The sequence below is a fragment of the Tenrec ecaudatus genome, chromosome 8 (genome assembly GCF_050624435.1).
Source record: "Tenrec ecaudatus isolate mTenEca1 chromosome 8, mTenEca1.hap1, whole genome shotgun sequence".
Classification (NCBI taxonomy): Eukaryota; Metazoa; Chordata; class Mammalia; order Afrosoricida; family Tenrecidae; genus Tenrec; species Tenrec ecaudatus.
Window position 1 is genome coordinate 83,027,034 of NC_134537.1, and position 18,003 is coordinate 83,045,036.

Consider the following 18,003-nt stretch of genomic DNA (forward strand, 5'->3'; position numbering starts at 1 on the left):
AATTCTTCAATTGCTTCACCATAGGAAGACTGCTCTTCCTTATAGGCTGGTAGATACCATCCTATCACAAACAGCATTGTACTGCAAGACAATGATATGTTCTTGATATGTTCTTTTTTGATGATGAACACAAAGTCATTCCTTTTCAATTTGTAAATTGAGCACAATAAATCAAAAGATTATCTGATTCAAAATGGCCAAGACTAGTCCATTTCAGCCTAAGATATCGATTCTTGTGCCTTCTTTTTCATTTTTTTATTACTTCCAATTTTCTAGATTCATACTTCATACATTTCTCATTCTGATTGTTTTGCCACCAAACATGTTCAGTGGCGAATCCCTCAGAAGTGGATTCCTGTTTTTTTAGTCTGAGAGCTCCGCTGAACCCTGTTCGGCATGGTGGCGCTGCTGGGGTTAAAATCACAGGAGCACAGCTTCTAGCATCAGAGCAACACACGAGCCATCCTGGTCTAGCACAACACACGAGCCATCCCGGTCTAGCACAACACACGAGCCATCCCGGTCTAGCACAACACACGAGCCATCCCGGTCTAGCACAACACACGAGCCATCCCGGTCTAGCACAACACACGAGCCATCCCGGTCTAGCACAACACACGAGCCATCCCGGTCTAGCACAACACACGAGCCATCCTGGTCTAGCAAACTGATAGGGGAGTGGGTTGAACTCAATTTCCACTGTAGATGAACACACAGAAAGGTACAGGGGTATATATAACTGTGTTTTATATATAGCTACATACCAGCATGTATGTATGTGTACATATAATCCATAGCTTGATCCAGTGAGAGGGCCTGGGAGTGCCAACACTCTGATAGCAATAAACACATGTAGTACATAAATCTGTGTATTTTACTTCTAAGTTTTCTCTAAATTGAGATTATCTTTCAAAATTATATATATAGACAAACCCAAACTCAGTGCCACTGAATTGATTTTACCTCATGGCAGCCCTACATTGCAGGGTAGAACTGCTCCTCTGGGTTTCTGAGACTGTAACTCTGGGATTTTAGATCATTTTCTTTTTCCATTTTATTGGGAGCTCTTACAGATATTATAACAAGTCACAGTTCAATCAGATCAAGCATGGTGGTACAATTACTACCACCACCATTTTCAAAACATTTTCCTTCCTCTTGCACTCTTTGATATCAGTTTCCCTTTATTCTTGCCCTCCCCCACCAAGCACCCTTGCTGTTATATTAAATTTATTCCTTTTATAACTTTTTTTGGCTGTATCTTACACCATCCAATTTATCCATTTGCCTACAATTCTGTTATTTGTTTCCCTCAAGTGGGTTATATAGTCGTCATTGCTACCAGTTCCCCTTTCCCACTGACCCCACCCCTCCCTACTTCTTTCTGCACCCTCTGGGAATCATTCTTCCCTTTACTAATTCTGAAGGGTTTATCTCTTTATGGGAGTAGAAAGCCTCATCCTTCTCCCAAGGAGAAATGTGTAGTTTTGAACTGCTAACCTTTTATCTACAGACAGTAACTGGATTAGTCCTAGGGGGCATGGTAGGGGGGCTGAGGGGAAAGGGGAGCTTTTAAGGTGCTCTTCAAGGACCTTGGGCTTTCTCTATCTACTGATGCTTCAAAGACACTCGATCACAGCCAGAAGGGCAGTAACAAAAGCTGACCATCCCCTCCATTAGTGTCACACTCACCCTATTTGCATAGTCCCACCCAACCATTTGGTGGGAGTTAAAGACGGACAGTAGTATCTTGGAAGAGTTGGACATTTGGGGCAGCTTTAATCTCGAACTCCTTGGTATGAGTTCTGATATTAATTATTTGTAAAGAAATTGTCAACACACAGGCAATTTGATATGAGCTTTAAGCTTGGGAAGAGGTCATCTGGGAGTTAGCAGATGGCAATTCTTAACACATCAAATGACTGAGATTACCAAAGTCTACATGTCAAGTAATGGAAATAGTAGGCGCCCTGGTGGCACAGTGGATGAGTGCTTGGCTACCGACCAAAAGGTCCATGGTTTGAACCCAGCTGCCACTTTATCAGAGAAAGAGGTGGCAGGCTGCTTCCATTCCCAGTATAGACTTGGAAACCCCCAGTTCTATGCTGGCCTACAGGGTTGCTATAATCCTGAATCAGGGCTATAGTGATGGGTTTGGGTTCAATAAAAACAGTAGCTCCAAGACAATACACAACACCCATTTTTCTCAAAACTCACTTCCACTGAGTTAATTCTGATTTATAGAGACCCTATAAGACAGGATAGAACTTCCTTTGTGGGTTTCTGAGACTATAATTCTTATGGGAGTAGAAAGCCCCATCTTTCTCCTGCAGAGTGGCTGGTGGTTTCAAACTGCTGACCTTGCAGTTAGCAGCCTAATGTGTAACCACTACATCACCAGGGCACCGATACACCAACTCTGCGAGGAAAGCAAAACAAGAATAACCCTCAAAAAAAGGAATGAAAAAAATCAGATATGGAAGAAGCACGGAACATGGTGTCCTAGAAGACAGCTGTTATCAGCCAGGGTTTGACAAGTTGCTAGATATTTATCTTCCTAAGTGGCAAGTCCATGGATAATGGCTAACTGTAAAACTTGAAAATTTATCCAGAGAGCATGTTAGAAATACAGGCGCAAATATCCAAGAAGATACACGAAGGCAGGGATTTCAGGCACAAGAGGAATTGAACAACTTACCCCACTGGCAGTTCGGATGGGTTTTGCCTTTAGCTTGGGGACCAAGACCTTTCGATACTGTGGTGGGACTGCAGCAATGATGTCCACCAGGCGGGGCTGTGCTGAAAGACCATACTTGGCAGCCGTCTTGGTTTTCACCCTGGAAGTAAGCATTACCAAGATCACAACATTTCAAGGAGAAGTTACAAAAAGTATTATATACATTTTTAATTAAATCTCATCATTTTCCCTATCCCTTTCCCAGGTAATAATAGGGACTTTTAGATCTGTGAATATCAGAAATAAAAAACCAAAAATGTTCCCTTCCCAACCAGCACTAGGCATGTCTCCAGACAATGCCAACTGTCTTGGGGGAGGGGAGGGAGAGGGACACACACGTCAGACATGGTTGGATTCAACTCAAGGGCAGTTGGTTCATTTTTGGTTGGGAAATACTTTCTTAGACAAATACAGTCAAGACATGCTATGTTGAGTCCGAGAGGAACTAACATATGTGTTTTATAAAGTTCAAAAACATTTTAGAACAGGAAATATAGAACATAAAGAACAAAATCTAATAAACAATAATAAAGTTATCAATTAAATACACATTAATAAGCAATTATACACTGCTTAAGTGCTTAATCACTCATGTAACCACAATACAAGTTAGGACACTGTAGAGGCCCCTGGTGTGCCCCTTCCTGAGTGTCACCTAAGCCCTAACCCTTAGAAGTGGCCTTTCTCCTGAGAGTTCCTTTGACATTATCATTTCACCAGCTTTTCTTTTCTTTGTGCCTGCTAGCCACACTCTAACAGCTGCCCTAATTTCATCCACCTGAAAGTAAGCATCTGTAGGGAGCCCTAGTCTAGGGCTACTAACTACAAGGTCAGAAGTTCAAAACCACCAGCCATTCTGCAAGAAAGACAAGACTTTCTACTCCCATAAAGAGTTAATGTCAGAAACCCACAGGGGCAGTTCTACCTTGCTCTATGGGGTCACGATGAGTTGGAATCAACTTTATGGCAGTGAACTGAGTTTGGTTTCTGAGACGAATCTGTGGGGTGCTTTTGTGATTTTCAATAAACCTTAATACGGCATGGAAAATATCAAATCCCTACTTCTCTGCCATTGCCGTTCTGGTCCCAACTACACGCCTGCTCTGATCCTAACCCAGGTCCGATCTCCCATGTTAGGGGACACGGTCCTACAGACTGCTAAATCTGCCTGCCCACGGCCCCAGGTCTCCCCCTCACGTCTGACCTGCTGCCAACGTCTCAGAGGTTCCCAGAGTGGAGCGTCTATGTCCCATAGAGCTGTGGTTCTCATCCTTCCTAATGCGGCAGCCCTTTCACACAGTTCCTCATGTGGTGACACCCCCCCCCCCCAAGCATAACATTATTTTCATTGCTACTTCATCACTATAACTTTACTACTATTAGGAATTAGGGGGCCCCTGTGAAAGGGTCTTCCGACCCCAAAGGGGTTGCGACCCGCTGCCCGAGAGGGATGCACATCTCTTGCACATGAATGCCTTTCACCACCCAGGAAACCTGGAGCTGGGTGCAGAGCTTTACTGGGGCCTCAGTCTGGAGCCTTACTGACTCAGTCAGCTGTTATCACGAGGTGGTCTTTCTAAACGAGGTAGTTGCACTCAAAAGTCACAACTCATTAGCTTAAATTCTCAGGTGTAGTTCATAGCCCGTAGAAAACCAAATCCACACTCACTGCCATCAAGTCGATTCTACCCTATGGACAGGACAGAACCGCCCCTGTGGGTTTCCAAGACTGTAACTCTGTCTGGGAGCAGGAAGCCCCATCTTTCTCCAGCGGAATGACTGATGGGTTCACACTGCTGACCTTGTGGGTACCAACTCCAAAGCGTACCTCTGTACCCACAGATCCTAGTATGTCTCCAGGGCTCCTTTAAAGGTAACAAAGGCATCTCAATTCCTCAAGAAATTCCAGAGGCCAGTGTTATCTCTCAGGAATCAGGGTCAGAGATTAAATTCTTTAGGTAATGTAAATCACACAAATTGCTAAATAGGGACAACAAACATACAATAAATAGAAATATTCAGTAAAGTATGTATACAGTTATTTGTGTAATTAAGACACAACACGTGCACTCATGCAAAAAAAAGAGTAAATCTACTGAAGACGTTGACTGAGAAAAGGCCTGGTAATCTGCTGCCATCAAGATTTCAGCCTAGGAGGCTCTATGGGGCAGTTCCACTGTCTCTTGGGTCACTGTGGGTCAGAATCAACTGACGGGCACACAAAACAAAGATGTGGAGGAAAAGTCAGGAAAACACAAGGTCTTCACAGTCAAGGGGGCTAATGATTTACTTCTTTACTCCTTTTGCAAATGTTTGCTAAGCAGTGTTTTCAGAAAAGGTAAAGTAACAGAGAATAGGGCCTAAGAAAAGAGGAGGCACAATACTTTCATTAGACTAGATTTATAAATAGTGATTACATGACTGGGGGGAAAAAAGCAGAGATGAAAGACCGTGGCTAGCTGAGGACCTGGCTGAATAAGACAGTGAGAGGAGGCCGAGTGCAGGTGTTAGAGAGGCTCTAAGGTAGCCAGAGTCTCAAAAGAAACGGGATTCTGGCCGAAAAGTAGCCTTGCCTCTGAAACTGCGTGGACTTGAAAAGCCAGCCAAGTAGGGAAGCAACCAGGGCAGATGGGCCCTGCAGCCAGCTGGCACGCTCCTCGATCCCAGCTCTGCCACTTCCTTCTAGGCCACCCGAGGTGCCTCTCCATGCCTCAGAGGACTCGGCTGTGGGCTGAAGGTGCCATCAGTGCCTTTCCCACACAGGTTTGAGGAGTAACGAGTTAAGGCACACAACGCACTAACAGGAGAAGTCGGAGAGAAGAAGAGGGTCCTGAGGGGACGGACTGACAGCACAGGGGCTGCAGCAATGGGCTCAAAGCCACGAGCAGTGGTGAGGGCGGTGCAGACTGCACGGAGTTTGCTTCTGCTGCACTCGCCGCTCAGAGTCAGAGCTGACTCCGCCTCTACCTACCAGTGACTACAGGGCACGGCGTACAGCTCCATCCCAATTCTACATCCGCGACCCCACGCACCGCTTCCATGGCTGTAAATCGTTTTTCTTTAATTTTTCTCTATTTTTATTAAAAGATCATTTTATTGCGGGCTCTTATAACTCTTATTATAACAATCCATACATCAATTGTATCAAGCCTACTGGTGCATATGTTGCCATCATTATTTTCTAGACATTTACTTTCTATTGAGCCTTTGATATCAGCTCCTTTTTTCCCTCCCTCCCCTCCCCGCCCTCGTGACCTCTTGATAAATTATAAATTATTATTATTTTCCTATCTTACACCTCGACCGCTGTCTCCCTTCCCCCACAGTTTCTGTTGCTAGTCCCTCTGGAGGGAGGGGGTGTTGGTATTTGTTGATCATTGTGATTGGTTCCTCCTTTCTCCCCTCCTATCCTGACCCTTCCCCCGACCCTTCTGGTATTGCTATTCCCATTTGGAGTCCATGTGTGTCCTGAGCTCTTATCTGTGCCTGTACACATGTCTAGCCTGCAGTTAAAGGCAGGCCTGAGCAAGGCTGTAATTCTTTATAGGAGCAGACAGCTGCACCATTCTCCCTCGGGGGATTTGGTGGCTGTGAACCACTGACCTTGCAATTAGTTAGCAGTTCAATGCATACCTTACAGTATCAGAACAAGCACACGATAAATATTAGTTCCTTTTAAAAAAAAAGTTCCTGATCTTATTAGGCTAGAGGGCTATTTTGCCACTGAGAAAGAGGGTAGGGTAAAAAGCTTCAATTTTCAACTACAAAATAAAATGAGGGAGAAAACAATGGCACTAGATTTTTTCATAAAAGACATCTACTAAGAACATACTTGTCCACTTTTTAATACAAGGGGACTTCAAAAAGTTCATGAAAAAACAGAATTGAAAGATAATAGGATTTTCCCATGAACTTTCTGAAGGCCCTTTTCAGAGATCCACCCCTGTAACAATGGGCTCAAACATAGGAACAATTGTTAAGACGGCGCAGAACCAGGCAGTGTTTCGCTGACTTGTGCATGGGATAACTATGGGTCAGAGCCTGACTCTATAGCACCTAAGAGCCACAACGGAGACCTACTTACTTATTGAGATCGATATCTCTCCCCTGTTCGTGGGCTTCAATCAGCTGTTTAATAACATCTCCTATGGTCAGCATCATCAACTCAGCAGGGCTGAGATCTCCTGAAAAGAAAATGTTCAACAATGTAAACATATTACTCACTAAAGACTTCAAATCGTACTTATTAGCAGTTTCTCCTTCCAAAATCACTCCAACCAAGTAGCTCCAAGGAAGTAGGTCAAGTTCAAAAGACACTAAACCTTTATCGATACAATTTGATCATAACATTTCTTACTTAAAACAAACCTAATTTTACTTCTACGTGGGAAGAACTCACTTTAGGGGTACACACACTGTAATTAGCATGATAGTTACGGGGAGAGACCAAAAACCCACAACTGTTGACCTGGTTAACAACGCATGGCTGACCACTAGTGGTCAACAGTTCAAAACCACCAGCTGCTTCCGCTGGGAGAAAGACTTCTAAAGAGTTAGTCTCAGAAAGCCACGGGGCAGGGCTACCCTGCCTTATAGGGTCACTCGGAATATGAATTGGCTCGATAATAGTGAGTTTGAGGTTTGAGGTTTTTTAAGAGGGAAAAAGAACGCATTTTGACTAGACCATATAAAGGAAATGAAAGGCAGAAGAATGGTTACAGGAAACAATGGGGGGGGACCCCAAAACCTGGCGCTTCCTTCTTTCCCTTAAAGTGAACCCTTGATAAGAAATCCTTTTTCACCACCACTGAGCCGATATTGATTCACAGCAATATTCAGGGCAGAGTAGAACTGCCCCTGTGGGTTCCTAGGGCTGTGGTTTACAGGAGCAGAAAGCCTCCTCTTTATCCCATGGACTGGCTCACTCACGGTCATCGAGTCAATGCAGACTCATAGCGACCCTATAGGGCAGGGTAGACCTGCCCCATTTCCAAGACTGTTACTGTTTATAGAGAGTGCAAATCCAGGGATACTTATGGTAGCCAACTAAAAAGGGGGCAGGGAGGAAAAAAATTAAAAAGAAATGGGTAGCGGGGGTACAGGACACTAACCCAACCCAAGGGGAGGGTATTGCTTATGTCTCCACAAGGAAAGAAGAACCAGACTTCAATCCAGTGCTCGAAGATGTGAATGCAACATGCTGGCATGGAATATGGAAGCAGTAGAGAGGTCTGAGGGGCCGGCCCCAATCCCAACTATGTGGACGGCTGACCCTCCCCCCAGAAGAATTTATTTCAGAGGACAGCACGGAATCTGCAGCTCTGTGAGGGGCATGTCTGATCAGAGCACACGGGAGCAAATGAAGGGGAGGAAGAGAAAGTGGAGCACACCTTGGTCCACCAAGCCTTGAGAACGATATTCCCACTCAGAGCAGCCAATCCACAGAGAACACCATATGGCCAGCCCACTATGAAACACAACATTCCTCACTGACCCATAGCCCTACAGGAGACAACACTGGAGACACAGTTTGAGAATTCTGCCCGATGTGAACCCACCACAGGGAAAACACTAAGGGTGTAGAACAGAACAGAAAGGGGAACAGAGCAACGAACTCCCCAGGGAATAACAAAAATAGGCTTTGGGGTCAGGGCTTGGTGCCCTATCAGACTGGACCAGAAAACACTCCTAAAGGCCAACAAACAGTCCTTGAACTAACTACAAGATTTTCTTTCTTGTTGTTTGTGTTTTGTTTTTTGTCACTGATTTGTTGTTGTTGTTTTGTTGTATATTATTGCTTGGTTTTGCTCTGTCTTGTTTTAGTGCATGTTATAATCTCCGCAGGTCTGACTAAATAAGAGAGGCTGGATGAACAATCTGAAGGAGAAAACAACTGGACCGACACTTCCAGGGGGACATGGGAGAGGGAGAGGTGGGGGGAAAGGAAGTGATCCAGGGACAAGGGAACAAGTGATCCAAAATTGGTGGTGAAGAGGGTGTAGGAGGCCTGGTAGGGTGTGACTAAGGGTAATGAATATGGTACTGCTTCCATATTCCAACAGGGAGGTATTACTGAAACCCAAATGAAGGCTGAACATGACAGTGGGTCAAGAGGAAAGTAAAAGGAAATAGAGGAAAGAGGTAGGAGGCAAAGGACATTTACAGAGGTCTAAATAAAGACATGTGCATATGTAAATATATTTATATATGAGGATGTGGAAATAGATCTATGTGCATATATGTATAGGTTTAGTATTAAGGTAGCAGATGGACATTGGGTCTCCACTCAAGTACTCTCTCAATGCAAGAACACTTTGATCTATTAAACTGGCATTCCATGATGCTCACCTTCCCGACACAATTGCTGAAGACAAAGCGGGTACATAAGCAAATGTGGTGAAGAAAGCTGATGGTGTCTGGCTATCAAAAGATATAGCATCTAGGGTCTTAAAAGGCTTTAAGGTAAACAAGCGGCCATCTAGCTCAGAAGCAACAAAGCCCATATGGAAGAACACACCAGCCTGTGTGACCACGTGGTCCCGGAAGGATCAGTTATCAGGCATCAAAGAACAAAAACTCATATCATTGGCTGCACACTTCCATGATACAATCGCCGAGGGCAAATGGGCGCATAAGCAAATGTGGCGAAGAAAGCTGATGGTGCCCGGCTATCAAAAGAGATAGTGTCTGGGGTCTTAAAGGCTTGAAGGTGAACAAGCGGCCATCTAGCTCAGAAGCAACAAAGCTCACATGGAAGCACACAAGCCTGTGCAATCACGAGGTGCCAAAGGGATCAGGTATAAGACATCATCAGAAAAAAAAAAAATCTTACCATAGTGAATGAAGGGGGAAGTGCAGAGTGGAGGCCCAAAGCCCATTTGTCGGCCACTGGAGATCCCCTCACAGAGGGGTCTAGGGGAGGAGATGAGTCAGTCAGGGTGTGATGTAGCACCTATGAAGAATACAGCTTTCCTCTAGTTCCTAAATGCTTCCTCCCCTCCAACTACCATGATCCGAATTCTACCTTGCAAGTCTGGATAGAGCAGAGGATGTACAATGGTGCAGATCGGAGCTGGAGGCACAGGGAATTCAGGGTGGATAATACCTTCAGGACCAGGGGTGTGAGGGGCGATACTGGGAGAGTAGAGGGTGAGTGGGTTGGAAAGGGGGAACCGATTACAAGGATCTACATGTGACCTCCTCCCTGGGGGACGGACAACAGAAAAGGGAGTGAAGGGAGACGCCACATAGGGCAAGATATGACAAAATAATAATCTATAAATTATCAAGGGCTCATGAGGGAGGGGGGAGCGGGGAGGGAGGGGGAAAAAAGAGGACCTGATGCAAAGGGCTTAAGTGGAGAGCAAATGCTTTGAAAATGATAAGGGCAAAGAATGTACAGATGTGCTTTATACAATTGATGTATGTATATGTATGGATTGTGGTAAGAGTTGTATGAGCCCCTAATAAAATGTTTTAAAAAAAAAAAGATTTGACCCTGAAAAGAAAACAAAAAAAAACCTGGCATTCCATGATGCTCACCTTCCCGACACAATTGCTGAAGACAAAGCGGGTACATAAGCAAATGTGGTGAAGAAAGCTGATGGAGCCTGGCTATAAAAATATATAGCATCTGGGGGTCTTAAAAGGCTTTAAGGTAAACAAGCGGCCATCTAGCTCAGAAGCAACAAAGCCCACATGGAAGAAGCGCACCAGCCTGTGTGATCACAAGGTGTCGAAGGGATCAGGTAGCAGGCATCAAAGAACAAAAAATCATATCACTGTGTGTTCACCTCCCCAATATGATTGCAGAAGACAGATGGGTACATAATCAAATGTGGTGAAGAAAGCTGATGGTGTCCGGTTATCAAGATATAGCGTCTGTTGTCTTAAAGGTTTGAAGGTAAACAAGCAGCCATCTAGCTCAGAAGCAACAAAGCCCACATGGAAGAAGCGCACCAGCCTATGTGATCACGAGGTGTCGAAGGGATCAGGTAGCAGGCATCAAAGAACAAAAAATCATATCATTGTGAATGAGGGGGTGTGTGGAGATCCAGAACCAGTCAGTGTGCAGTGTAGCAATGATGAAATATACAACTTTCCTCTAGTTCCTAAATGCTTTCTCCTCCCCACCCCCACTATCATAATCCCAATTCTATCTTGCAAGTCTGGTTAGACCAGAGGATGCACACTGGTATAGATAGGAACTGGAAACACAGGGAATCAAGGGGGATGATCCCTTCAGGACCAGTGGTGAGAGTGATGATACCGGAAAGGTGGAGGGAGGGTGGGGTGGAAAGGGGGAACTGATTACAAGGATCTACATATACCTCCTTCCTGGGGATGGGCAACAGAAAGGTGGGCGAAGGGAGATGTTGGACAGTGTAAGATATGACAATAATAATTTATAAATTATCAAGCATTCATGAGGAAGGGGGGAAGCGGGGAGGGAATGGGATAAAATGAGAAGCTGATGCTAGGGGCTTAAGTGGAGAGCACATGTTTTCAGGATGAGGGCAATGAATGTACAAATGTGCTTTACACAATTGATGTATGTATGGATTGTGATAGGAGTTGTATGAGCCCCTAAAAAAATGATTCTTTTTTAAAAGTCCTATCTTTTTCCCCACGGAGCGGCTCGTGTTTTCAAACTGCCAACCTTGTGGATCACAGCCCATCGTGAGTGGCTAGTGGGTTCGAACTACTCACCTTGTAGTGAGCAACCAACTACTAACCCAGTGCGCCACCAGGATGCCTTTCTTCAGAGATCTAGGACAGGGTGCACCGCCCTTGTGGACTTCAAAGATTGTAACTTTTTCCCAGAGTGGCCATGTAGCTTTCCCGTGGTGCAGCATGTGGTTTCGAACTTTGGACCCTGTGGTCAGCGGCCCAGTGTATAACCACTATGCCACCAGAACTCCCTAAGTCACCCATAGGGAATGTTCATTTGTAAATGTGTGCTTCATTTAATATACAGCACGTGAAACCTCGCCATGACTAAGAAAGATCTTTTCATTGTTTCCTGCAATATTCTTGGATGTACACTCATGCGGCGAATTATGAAATTACTCGATTTTTGAATTATTAGTATCAACAAGTGTTAGCTATTCTTATCATCATCATTATAAACTGCTCGTAGGAGTTTGCCGAGATAAGAAATGAACCTCAGAAGGAGTACTTGGAATTGAAAGACAAATGATCGAACTGCTCCCTAATTCACGAGCTAATACAAATGAGAACTGCAGACTGTTCCACGAAATCCAAGGCTTCCAGATGATTTAACGCAGGGTTTTTCTTTAGCTTACAGGTTTAAAAAACCAAACAAAACTCCAAACAATACGTCAAATATGTCGTACAACAAATCTGAAAAGATCCCGAAATGGCTTTAAATCGATCCCCCACGTTAACTCCTTGGTCACATAAGCACATCTGACAGGATGTTTTCTCTGAGTCAGAGAAACTGTCTGAGAAGATCAAGGCATGGGGAGGGGCAGATTCCCGACTTAAAACAAGAAAACGTAAAACGAGAATCTCGACAGGGCACTCGAATCCGCAGACCCCCAAGTGGCGAAGCGATTGGATTAGGTAGCGGATTCCCGCGGGAAAAGTGGGGCTCCGCATCTGACCTCCAAAACGCCCCCTCTTCCCGACCACCTCCCTTTCCCCTACCCGTCCCGCTCCCTCCACCACACCTCTTCGCTTCTGCTTCATTTCCAGGGTGCTCGCAGCCACCTCCGCGCAGACACGAACTCGGACCACGGGGAAAGTTGCCAGCCACAAAGCAGCCCGGCCTGTCGTAAAGTGACGGCCACCGTGTCGTAAAGCGCGTGCCTTTCCCAGAGGCGGCTTTCAGGCCAGCTGGTGACCGGCTCTCTCAGGTTCAGCCCTGTAGGGTGGGGACATTAGAAAGAAACGACTATTTCTTTAAAGAGAAAGTTCCACCTGCGCGGAACAGGACGGGACAAAACTGAGTCCGGAAGCTGAAGTGGGTCATCTCAAGTTGAGGTCCAGGGACCAAGGATGCATCCATCACCCTGGAGGATACTTGGGCGGGAGCAGGGAAGCCATTTGAAGATAAAACAATAGGTGTGGAAATAACGCCAGAAACTGTAAAGGATAAGAATGGCATCAAGTTGCATTGAGTGGCAAAGGGTATTTTAAAAAAAGCAAACGCGCAGAGAAACATCGAAAGTCACCAGCCCCACTGGAAGGTCAGATAAAGCTCTCTGCTCCAGTAAAGATTTACAGCCTCGGAACTCCCCAAGAGGGCAGTTGTTCCACTCTGTCTTTCAGGGTCACTAAGAAGCCAGATCGGCTTGATGGCAGGAGTTTCTCTGTTGCTTCATTACAGAAACTGGGTCACCAAGGACATGCCATGTATCCGAAAACACCACCTCTAGGCAGACCCTACAGTTTTTGTTGCCTCTCAAAGCTGGCTGCACATCATGTCCCAAAAGAACCCAATGCCTATGATTACATGGTGGCCCCTGAGGCTGGATACTAGAGCTGTGGTGGTGCTGTGCATTAGGCATTGAGATGCTACTAAAATGTTGACGGTTCAACCCCACCAGCTGTTCTGTGGGCAAAAGATGAGACTGCCCCAGTATAAGATGTGTAGGCTCAAAATCGATGGCGAGGAGGGCATAGGATGCCTGGTGGGGCTCAATCAAGGGCAATATAGCGGAGAGGAATTACTGAAACCCGAATGAAGACCGAACATGATAGTGGGACAAGAGGAAAATAAAAGGAAATAGAAGAAAGAACTAGGAGGCAAAGGACATTTATAGAGGTCTAAATACAGGCATGTACATATGTAAACATATGTATATATAATGATAGGAAAATAGATCTATGTATATATATTTATGTGTTAAGGTAGCAGATGGACATTGGGCCTCTACTCAAGTGCTCCCTCAACACAAGAGCACTTTGTTCTAATAAGCTGGCCTTAGAAGGTGAGTTACTGCTCATCTTCCCCACATGATCACTGAAGACAAGATGGGTGCAAAAGCAAATGTGGTGAAGAAAGTTGATGGTGCCTGGTTAACAAAAGACACAGTGTCTGGGGTCTTCAAGGCTTGAAGATAAATAAGCATCCATCTAGCTGAGAAGCAACAGCCCTCATGGAAGAAGCACACCAGCTTGTGTAATCAAGAGGTGTCGATGGGATCAGGTATCAGGCATCAAAGACCCAGAACGAAAAATGATATCAATGTGAATGAGGGGGGAGTTCAGAGTAGAGACGCAAAGCCCTCCCGTAGACAGTTGAACATCCCCTTACAGAAGGGTCACAAGTAAGAGACAAGCCAGTCAGGGTGCAGTATGGCACTGATGAAACATACAACTTTCCTCTTGTTCTTTAATGTTTCCTTCCCCCTGCCCCCCACTATCATGACCTCAGTTCTACTTTACAAATCCGACCAGTCCAGAGCATGTACACTGGTACAGATAAGAGCTCACAGCACAGGGAATCCAGGACAGATAAACTCCTCAGGACGAGTAATGACAGTAGCAATAACAGGAGGGGAAGGGGAAGGTGGGGGGGAGAAAGGAAGAACCAATCACAAAGATCTACATATAACTCCTTCCCAGGAGGATGGACCACAGAAAGTAGGTGAAGGGAGACAGCAGTCAGTGTAAGACAAGAAAAACATTTTTTTTAAATTAACAAGGGTTCAAGAGGGGGGAGGGGGGAGGGGAAACTGAGGAGCTGATATCAAGGGCTCAAGTAGAAAGAAAATGTTTTTGAGAATGATGATGGCAACATATATACAAATGTGTTTGACACAATGGATGCATGTACGGATTGTGATAAGAACTGTAAGAGTCCCCAACAAATGGGGTTGTTGTTTTTTAAAAGATGCTATGCTTTGAACTTTTGCCTTAAACTTAAAAAAAATAGACGCTTCGGTTCAGAAATCCTACGTAAGGTCACTGTGAGTTAGAATGGACTCCAGAGCAATGGGTTGGGTTTGTTTTGCTTTTGAAACTGGTTTGGGGTTATTGTCTGACCTGAAGGCAATTCCAGGAAACTAGTTCTGTTAGATTTCTCGGGTGAGAAATACCTCAATCCTTGGCTTCGCACAAGAAAGAATTCACGCCGAGACCTAGTTTGTGACCCAAGCGGATTTGTATCAAGGATAGAAGCCGTTTCAGGTGTTACAGTAACCTGAGCACAGGTACCCTCCTGGCACTGCACACCCACACGTGGTGACTGCAGCCATAGAGAGAGACCGAGGCCTGGCCCACCAGGACCCCAGAGGAGCAGCTGGAAAGGAGAGGGTAGTCTCCTGGTTCAGGCTTTTCTTAGGAGCTTCCGCTGGAAGGAGTGGTCGACGGTACTGGTTGACCCCATTGGCTGAATTAAGCCCACTTGGCGTAGTTTGGGGCCCACCCAGGTTTACTGCCCCGTCCTGGCTCAAGGGCCTGAATTTGGAGCATGCCCGGTAGACACCCTGGCCCCCGTTCTGGCTACCTAACAGCTCCTTCAAAAAGACACCTAAGGGTGCATGGCATTGGGGGTTGGGAGGACCCACAACCATGCCACAAACCCCAAATCTGGATTCCAGGAGAATCACAATGATTTTGTCAAAAGGTCAGTGCCTGTTGGGCACCCTGATCCCAGATGAATGGTATAGGAAAATGATCCTGATCAAAACTATGAAAGGCTCTCCAGAAAAATGCACACCAAGTTGCAAGTTAGGGACCAGGCTTGAGGTAACATTTTTCTGTAGTACATCCACAAGTTTCTTTGTAAGACTCCCTCTCATTAATCACAACAGAACTTGCTCTGTCCTCAGTTCTTTACTTCTCAATAGAACTGAAGGAACATCGAGCCTATGACCCGACCATGCTGTACAGAAAGTGTCCTGGGCAAGCTTTGTGACTTCCCGTATTAAAACCTCAGCTGCCTTGATGTTGCCATTGTTAAGTGCTCAGCTGTGAACTACTAGGTTGATGGTTCAAACCTAGCAATGGCTCAGCAAGAGAAAAGCCAAGTGATGCTTCTATAGAGATTAACACAACCCATCGCCATTAAGTGATTCTGACTCATTAGACCCTTGTGGTAGTTACATCTGGTGTCAATTTAAGGATTAAGAGTGTAGGGGTGGAGTCAAGCCTGTCAATCCAGAGATAGCCAATGAGACCTCTGTGTGGGCATGGCCTTCTCCTGAGAATTCTGGGAACTACTGTATTTTCCTCCTTGGAGATGGGAGACACTTCTTTCTCTCCGCTAACTCCCTTGGAGACACTCTACTGATAAGGTTGACTTCCTGTGAGACAGTGCAGCTGACAAGACACGTGGAACTACGCTAGTGCCCTGAGCTGGAGAAGCCACATGGCCCTGCCGCATGGCCCTACCCTGATGCAACCAGTCCTCTGAAGCCAGCGAAGCCACATGGAGACCCCTCCAGCGTTGAGATGCTTACAATGCTAGTGGATCCAAAGATTCCTACCCACTGGCCTGTGATCGTCCTGCATTCAGTGTCATTGCTTGTGTTTCATGAGCCTGAAAAGGAATTGATAGATTTGTATCAGACATATGGGCTAATATTGGACTTATGGGCTTGGACTGTACTGAGTTACAATGTATCTTTGGTATTTAATGGCTCTTATATAAAACCTCTTTCTGATTCACATAAGCGTGTCCATGGGTTTGTTTCTCTAGTCTATCCAAACTAGCACAACCCTCTAGGATGGAATATAACTGCTTGTGGGGTTTCCAATGTTGTGATTTTTATTGGGCAAGGATGACAAGACTTCATCCCACATACTTTAGACATGTTGTCAGGAAAGAGCAGTCCTTGGAGGATATCATGCTTGGTAAAGTAGAGGGTCGGCAAAACAGAGGAAGACCTTGGACAATATGTTAGTCTGGGTAGACTAGAGAAACAAATCCATAGACACTCATATATGTATAAGGAAGAGCTTTAGATACAAAAGCAGTTGGATATTGAGAAAGAATTGCAGCCCAGTCCAGATCAAGTCCATACGTCCGATATTAGCCCATATCTCTGATACCAATCTATAAAGTCCTCTTCAGACTCACAAAACACATGTAATGATGCTGAATGCAGGAAAATCACAGGCCAGTGGGTGGAAAGTCTTATAGATCCAGTGGTGCTGTAAGCATCTCGGCCCTGGCAGGGGTCTCCATGTGGCTTCTCCAGGTCCAGGATTCTGGCTGCATCAGGTAGATTCATGTGGCTTCTCCTCAGGGATGTCTTGCAGGGAGTCAGCCTTGTCAATAGAGAGTCTCCAAGGAAGTGAGCCAAGAGAGAGAGTCTCTCCTGCCTCCAAGGAGGAAATCTTGGAGTTTCCCAGAATCCTCATGAGAAGGCCATGACCACACAGAGCCCTCATTGGCTATGACCCAATTGACAGACTAGACTCCACTCCTTCACTCTTAATCCTCCTAAGACCCAAATTGACACCAGAGTATGTAACTACCACAGACAAGATAGATTGATACAGTGGCTGCACTGATAAGTTCAAACATAAGAACAATTGTGAGGCTGGCCCAATAGTGGGCCATGTTGTACTATAGGTCATAGCTGGCTTGACAGCACCTAACAACAACAACAATATGGCAGCAGATCATTACATCTTTTTCCCACAGAGCGGCTGATGAATCCAAACCAGTGAAATTTTGGGTAGCCTAGGAACCTAGGCAACAACATCACATTATTATCCTAGTACCACTGCCATAAGTTATCTTCTTGAGACGCTCCGGTCTTCCATGATAGAACCCGCCACTCTTGGTTTTTCTTCTACATTTTCCCCCAGTCTCTTTAGTGCACTTCTCCTCTGCCACACATCAAAATACTGGTCTACCACACGGGACACTTCTCAGACTCTACTAAGTTGATCCCCAACGTGCCATAACTTTAAATACCACCTACTGGCTCCCTAACTTACTTTCTACTTGACATTTTGTTATATTTGAGTGTCTGGTATGCATTTCAAATAGTTGTCCAAATAGAATTCTATTTTTACTCCATATCTACTCTTTCTCCTCTCTCATCCAAAGATCCAAAGGCACCATTACCACTTCATTGAATTTTTATGCCTCACTTCCAGTCAACAGATCCTGCTGACTCTTATCTCCAAATTATTTCCTGAAAATAGCCATTTTCTTTACCTATCACCTTCGTCCCAGTCAGCGGCATCACTCACTTCAACTGTGACAATAAATTCGTGATTCTCCTTCTGTTTTAATACAAGTGCTGCCTTCAAGATTTTTCTAAAAATATTTGCCTTCTTAT

At 45.1% G+C, this 18,003-nt stretch overlaps 1 protein-coding gene across 1 annotated transcript in view; it reads right to left on the minus strand.

Moving 5' to 3' along the window:
• The window catches only part of ELP3 (elongator acetyltransferase complex subunit 3), a 111,862-nt gene extending 99,313 nt beyond the window's left edge, over positions 1-12,549 (minus strand). The window contains exons 1-3 of the mRNA XM_075556468.1: positions 12,430-12,549; positions 6,822-6,921; positions 2,699-2,837 (exon numbers count right to left, since the gene is read on the minus strand). Of these exons, the coding sequence (XP_075412583.1) occupies positions 2,699-2,837; positions 6,822-6,921; positions 12,430-12,448 (258 nt within the window). The 5' untranslated portion in view covers positions 12,449-12,549. The remainder of the gene's footprint in view (positions 1-2,698; positions 2,838-6,821; positions 6,922-12,429) is intronic.
• Between the last annotated feature and the right edge of the window lie 5,454 nt (positions 12,550-18,003).